Below are 7,458 nucleotides of genomic sequence, written 5' to 3'. Positions count from 1 at the left end.
AGTGAGAGAATTATTGGCATACTTGGTCAGGTCGGAGACCTTTCCTCTATGTGGGTGCCAGGACGACGGGCTCACCTTAGTACAGTCGCAGGCTATGACAGTCTCACCAGGACAGGACCAACACAGGATCGCTTGGGTCAACAGCAATAACTCCCACTTTTCTCTTGGGCATAATGGAGTCGCTGGGTAGGGTTCTCAAGCACTCACTTCAGCAGGAACTTAAACTGCTGATCCCAGAAGACCTCTGGTACACACAGGTCTGTCTGGGTGAGTGGTTCTTCGAGACGACGTCCGGGTGGCTACTCTGATCCCTTCTGGCCCAAGGAGTGCCCTTAGTCACTCCCCCTGCCCTCCACACTGTTCAGATGGCACTCTTGACAGATGCATCTGTCATGGGTTGGGGAATTCACATCATCATATTTCATGTGGCAGGGACTTGGTCCTCGGAGGACGATAAATGGCACATCAGCATTCTGGAAATTGAAGTGGTTTGCAGTGCTCTTCTCCGTTTCTCAGAAAAAGCCTTCAGTATGACCATCTGGCTGTTCTTTGAGATGATGTTCTACACGAGACTCCTGATTTATATCTCACCGGTCTCAAACCCGGAAGCCTGGGCAGTGGATGCTCTGTCACTAGATTGGAGCAACTTTGATGGCTTACGCTATTTCCTCCTCCTGTCCATTGTGATTGAGAAAGTGAGGTTGAAAGTCCACAGCTCATCCTGATAGCGCCCAAGTGGCTGAACCAAGCCAAGCTCGTCACCCGGACCTGCTGGCTCTCACCCATGTTCCTCCACTGGAACTCGATGTCAGACCAGATCAGCTGAGATGGTCCCTGTTCAGGGAATCCTCAGCTGACATTTCAGTTCCTGTTAATTTTAGATCCTTCACCTGTTTACATAGCTGCTGTGTGGTCTGAGTTGTCTCTTGTCAGATTTGAAGCTTTCTGCCCCTCGGACAGCCTCTGTTTCAGCGGCCCTCGACATGAGAGGCGCCTCCTCAGACCTTTAGTTTGTGAAAAAAATTCTCAGCTCAGAATCCACGTTGAACGTACTTAAATATTTCGATGGTTTCACACCATCTTCCTCAGCACAAATGGTACAGGAAAACTTGAGGCTGGATAAGCTGTAAGTGAACTTATCAATGTTGTCCGGCTAAAAGGACCTGGCCATGGTATTGTAACAGACTGTCCTGAATTGGAGGGGATTCGAGACCAACGTCAAGGTTAAGGCTAGGCCTTCACTTCTTGATTTGGACGGCTTAATTAACGTTCCTCTTTCAGAAATTGGTGTCCGTGCATTGCACCTAAGTCTTGTCCAGGTTAGTGATGTGGTTTTGTAACACAAGATGCTTATGAAATGCAGTCACTTCTGCTTTGATGTTTCTTTGAACATTTATCCAGTGGGGTCTCTGTTTCTCAATATAGTCCTCCTCACAGTCAGTACACTGAAGGTGATAGATAACAACAAATTTTGTAATCTTCTCCTTTACGTGAGTCAGTTTTGACCGCAAGGAGTTGGCAGGTCTGTGGAAGAGCCTGACTCCATCTTGTCTGAAGGATCAGGCCAACGAGTGTAGGAGATACCTGTACGAATTTCGTAATGTTGGTGTCCTTTTCAGTTGGAAGAAAACGGGGACCTCAAACATCCAGTCTGGCTATCCATTGGATTGAAGAGCCCGTTCACATGTGCCTTTTCACTTTTTCTGTCTGCCTTTTCTGCTACCAGAACGTCCGCTCGATGGAAGAGGGTCTTCACAAGTTATCTTTTATGTTCTAAAGGATGGTTTGAATATAAATTCAAGCACTGGTCAGTGTGGGTTGGTTTCTTGAAAACTTGTCTTGACAGAACGGTTATCTGACGGTGCAAAGGAGTGTCCAGAAAGGCAAATTTTCCATCCTTTTCAGTCTCCGAGGTGAAGTTGATGTTCGAGCTTATAGAATACAAATGGTTCTTGAAGGACGTAATCTCTTACTCTTTCTCGGAGGTCAGCGTGTCATCGATATATACCTATACCAAAGGGAAGGAGCGTGGGTGACACAGCTGAGAGCCGTGTGCTCAGTTCTTTTCATGTATAGGTTGGTAATAATAGATGACACTGGTGAGCCCATAGCTGTTCCATGCTTCTATCTGTACAAGTCACTTCTGAACTAAGCACAGGAAAGGCGGCTTAATTCAAGGAGATCGAGTAGTAATCAATCTCCTTGATTGAAGCTGATGGTTTCTTGCGGATTTCATCTGTTGCGGCTGTCAAAGCTGTTACAGTTGTTCAGGCTCCCCATGCGAACCAGTTCGGCTTTTCCCTCATCATTTTGCTTTGAGTTCTGTATAATTTTGACATGGTACATTATATGACACCAAAAAATGGGAGTTCGAATTATACTCCTCGTTTGGTTGAATATACTTAACATGTCGAACACGAATGTCAGTCCGTCAGATCACACTTCTCTTGTGGTGGTTCGCAAGGGGCATTCCTTGTTGGTCATGGGATGATTCAGGTTTGAGGCTGGGATTTGCGGTAATTGGCTGAGCAGACTACGGGCTTGGCAGGTGGCGTCATAGCTTAATTAAGTTAGCTGTGAAATATGCCCAACACAGAGATAAACGCAAGCTTAATTTTGAAACGTGAGCACAATCTAACCAAACATAAAGTTTAATACGAACTCTCTCCGTAAGTCATTCCCTCCCTCCCTTCTTTCCTTTGCTCTGGCAGCTCCAGAAGAGAAGCCACGCGGATGGAGAATCTGAAAAGTCAGGTGAAGGGCATTGCCACCCTGACGTCCATCATGGGGATCACCTGGCTGTTTGGCCTGTTGGTCATGGGGAACACGGTGGGCAAAGTGTTCGAGTACCTCTTTGTGCTGATGAATGCCACCCAGGGCGTCTTCGTGTTCTTCTTCCACTGCTTCTTTAACAAGAAGGTGCAGACATTGTGGTTTGTTTTCGTTCTGTTGTTGGTTTGTTTAGTTCTTTCGTTGTGTGTTGTGTGGCTCGCCCCACTACTCTTGAACAAGATCTTGAAGCCCTCATAAAACAATTTCAATGAAGTGATGACCGAAACAACAACAACAGAGGTCAACAAGCAACAGAAGGATAAACCCATGGAAATCCAAGCTATGGATGACAAACCTAAACCCACAAAAGGACATACCCAGCATGAACACCCCCCTAAAACGGAGTATGGCTGCCTACATGGCGGGTAATGCAACGGTCATACACGTAAAATGTTACATGTCTGTATGAGTGTGTATGTGCGCGTGACTGAAACCTGATTGTATGACACAGGAAACGACTGATGAGCGCCCACTGGCAACTGTCAGCCGGTTCTACCCATGTAAGGAGCCTGTTGTGGAAATGGCTCCGCGTTTGTAAAACGCTTAGAGCTTGGTCTCCGACCGAGGATAGGTGCCATATAAGTATCCGTACCATCATCAACATTTATGAAAATGGACTTCAACGAACTTTGTGTCGGTACTGCTCCTGGCTTGTTTTTAGACAGGAACGTGACAGTGTTTGGACAAACCTGCGGGAGTGGTTAACACAAAATGGACAATCTATGTGTGGGATGTTGAGGTGAGGGAAGAGAGTGATGAAGGAGGATCCTGGAACCATGTCTGCCGTTTCTTTTGCTGTGACTGCACCTCCGCCTCTGGTGGTTCTGACTGTGGCTTGTGGTGGAAGAAAGATCAACTTCAACATTGACTATTTCCTTCATTCATTTACTCTTTTTTGCTTGTTAGAAAAAAAAAATCTGTTAGATAATATGTAAAGGCGCGTGCCTGCGGGTGTGTGAGTGAGTGAGTATGTATGTATGTATGTATATGTATATACAGTCAGTGCAGTACGATTATCTCGGGTGGTTTTGAAACCCAGTGTCGGGGTGTTGCTAGGACTGTGGTGCGTTCTGTATCTCACCGATGCTGGGGCAGTCAACCTAAGTTGGTGTACCTACATGTCTGCAGTTACTGTTGCTGTGACCTTCACCTCCACCTCTGGTCGTTCTTGTTGCTTGCGGTGGAAGAACGATCAACACTGACTATGCCTTTGTTCCATTGTTTTTATCTACTTACTTATCTTATTGTTAGGTCATCAAAGGTTGATAGTTAGCAGACTCACACGTGGCGCGCCGCCTTAATTCTGATGTGTATTTTTAGATTTTTTTTTTCACATTTGATTTGGGACTCGCCACGCGATATTTTGTAACACTTGTCACACGCACGTATGTTCGCCAACTCACTGATTCGCGAACGCTGGCACACATTAGAAACCACACACTTAAGAAAGTAACATCAAATTTATGACTATACATATTCACAATATGCAGGACAATTAAAAAAACAACAAAAAAACAACAACAAAAAAACAGTAGCATAAGATGGTGTCTTCTTGACAGAACCAAAGTAAGATGGTGTCTTCTTGACAGAACCAAAGTGCGATTTTTCGAAATCGTAACCCCCCCACCCCCTCCCCATTTTTTAATTTTAAAAAATCCGTATGCGAATGTATTGGGTCTTTTTTTGTTTTGTTTTATGTTGTTGTTTTTCCTAATTCATTGTTTCCAATGTAAAAGGGACTTTATACGTGTCCTGAATTCAAAAACAGGTTTCCAGACTTACTTATAAAACTTATCAGTCACACAGACATACATGCGCCTGTAAATGGAGATCCGTTATTACACGGACATATGCGCGCGCACATACACAAACCAAGACTATGTCGCACAACTACTTGGTTGAATGAAACCATTCCAACACCCCTCCCCGCCAACTCCCTCCACCCCTCACCCCTCACCTTTTTTTGCATATACTTTGGCTTCAATATTTTTCTCACCTTCTCTGCAATGTCACCATGTGATATGTTAACTGTTGTTTAATGCGGTGTGCTTGTGTTTTGATAATCATGATTATGACTGTTATGATTGTAGCATTTAAAAAAACAGCAACAACATACCCTTTGCTGTCTGACACGATTGTCACTGCAGATTTTCTCTCTCTCCCTTTTCCCCTTTTTGGATTGGTTACCTATTTCCATACGTTTCTAAACTACAGGTTTATTTGCTCAGTTTTGTTTGTGGATTTTTTTTCAAAGTTATCTCTTAATCTTAAGCAGTCGGCTGGAGTGTCACAGATCCATAGACTGTTCTCCTGACTGCTCCTGTAGTTTCTATTTGATGCTCTTTTGTCACCTGCCTGTCTCTTTCTATCTAATCTCTTTCTTCTTATCCGTCGCTCAATTTTTGTTTTGTTTTGTTTGTTCATCCTTTGTTGCTGCTGGTGGTGTTGCCGTTTCTGTCGTTTTTCTTCTTTCTCTTCTTCACCTTTTTCGTCCGTGTTTGAATACAAGTATGCACGTATATGTATTGGAAAAAAAAAGAAAGAAAAGAATTAAAAACTGCCCCTTAAATAAAAACACTCTGGTTTTTATTATGAAAATGTTATTCATTCTCAATAATACTTCTTACAGTTCATCTACAACGTTTTGCGACGTTATCCGACTCTCAGGTACAGTCTTTTGTGCAGTCTAGTTTTGAATTATGGAAAATGGATAAAGAAGCCAGTATTGCAAATCGTTTTGTTTTGTTTTTTAATGCATGATACACACGGGACCACGGTTTATCATCTCATCCAAAAGACTAGCACCCATAGCAATATTCAAGATCTGGTGGAGAGGGCAATAAAAATACTGGCCTGTATATGGGACTGGAACATCATGGACACTGACTTCCTGGTCAGGGACATTACCACAAAGCCACTGCTGCACGAGTTGGTGGTCTCCCTCACATTATTGTTGTCTTCTGAAGTGTGTCACACCATTGCTCATCAGTGAACCTCGAAAACAAATAACTTGTCGTGCCTTGTCTTATCTTGATTTTTCCAGTTTTGCCTTCTCTCTCTCTCTCTCTCTCTCCCCCCTCTCTCTCTTTCTCTCACTGAATCCAGCTGCCCACACCATATCCTGTGACTGTACTATGTGCGCAGGTGAAGACAGAGTACCGGCGCTGGATCCGTAATTCGACCTTGTTCCCGATGGCTTTCCGGAGGCTATTTTTCAGCATAATGAAGACGGACTCAGATCAGACATTCAGCAAGTCCATGGCGCAGACCTCCACGTTAAAGGACACTTTACAGTCCACGGATCCCGAGCATTCAGTCGTCATAACGGCCAGGGATAAAGTAGGCATCGACTTTGAAATTAAACCGCCCTCGAAGGCCAATGAAAACAGCTTCCGCACCAAAGACGTGTCGTTGCCAGAGATCTCACCATTCATGGTCTTGGATTCGGGGGTGTACATGGGTGACGTCGTCAAAGAGTCGGGTATCTACATGGGCGACGATGAGGCCCAAAGGCAGAAGAAGACGCAGGACTCCCAGCCCAAGGGTGACCCACAGACAGCTGAGACAGCTGAGACAGTTGAGACAGCTGAGACAGCTGAGACAGCTCAGACGCAAGACCAGATGCCGGCGGTGGACAGTGACAAAACAGATCCGAAGGACAGCACCGAGCAAGATGAAACAAAACTCGGATTCTCCATCTTTCAGGGTCTGCTGTGGGGCCAGCCTAGCATGACGAATCAAACAACAGCCGAGCCCTCCACCACCACAACCCCTAGGGACACCGATGAAACTGTTCCAGCAGCAACCAACGGCACTGAGGTTTCTGCCAACCCCACCACCTCCACATCCCCTGGGGACAGTGAGGATAGCGTTCCAGCAGCGACCAACGGCATTGAGGTTTCTGCCAAGCCCACCACCTCCACAGCCCCTGAGGGACAGTGAGGTAAGTGTTCCAGCTGCGACCAACGACCCTGCTGTTTTAGCCAAGCCCACCTAAGAACGCCTAAGAACAGCGATAAAACTGTTCCACCAGCTCCTTGATCCAAAGGCAAAAAGTACGCCTTTTCTGTTTGGCTGCAGGCCTCTCCTTGCCGGCCGAGACAAACGTCAATACTGAAGTGGTTCAGGAGTGGAGGGAGGGGCGCTGAGTCTGTGTCCACTGCACACACCTTGAACATCTCGGACCTTGGTGGCATGAGATCAGTGTGGCCTGAATTTGAAGTGCAGTCACTACTTTTCCATACTTATCAAGAGTGTGATATTGCTGAACAAACGTAATCCAAGATCGCAGATCCAAGAAGGAAAGAACGCGGACTGACATACCTGGCCTGTAAGCTCTAAGGGAGGGACAGCCCTTAGTGAACGAATATACTCATCAGTAGAGTTCAAGTGCTTAGAGCAGGCATCTGGCGACAAGGAAATGCACACTGGCGAGCTCACTGCTGCAGGAAATACAAAAGTCCCGAAAACACCTTCCACAATACCAGACAGCAAAATTGTATAGCGAGAATACCTGTGAAGGGGTGTGTGTGTGGGGGGGGGGGGGGGGGGGGGGGGGGGGGGGGGGGGGAGGGTGCAATAGCGTATATTTGATAACTCTGATATCAAGAAAAACTAGGGGGAATC

General features: G+C 45.7%; 1 protein-coding gene across 1 annotated transcript in view; it reads left to right on the top strand.

The window, feature by feature from the left end:
* The window catches only part of LOC143301785 (latrophilin-like protein LAT-2), a 17,957-nt gene extending 14,856 nt beyond the window's left edge, over positions 1-3,101 (top strand). The window contains exons 4-6 of the mRNA XM_076616175.1: positions 716-807; positions 1,500-1,597; positions 2,675-3,101. Of these exons, the coding sequence (XP_076472290.1) occupies positions 716-807; positions 1,500-1,597; positions 2,675-3,030 (546 nt within the window). The 3' untranslated portion in view covers positions 3,031-3,101. The remainder of the gene's footprint in view (positions 1-715; positions 808-1,499; positions 1,598-2,674) is intronic.
* Positions 3,102-7,458: the final 4,357 nt, after the last annotated feature.

This window comes from Babylonia areolata, chromosome 28, assembly GCF_041734735.1.
Source record: "Babylonia areolata isolate BAREFJ2019XMU chromosome 28, ASM4173473v1, whole genome shotgun sequence".
In the NCBI taxonomy this organism is placed as follows: Eukaryota; Metazoa; Mollusca; class Gastropoda; order Neogastropoda; family Buccinidae; genus Babylonia; species Babylonia areolata.
This window is presented reverse-complemented; position numbering and strand designations above follow the sequence as displayed.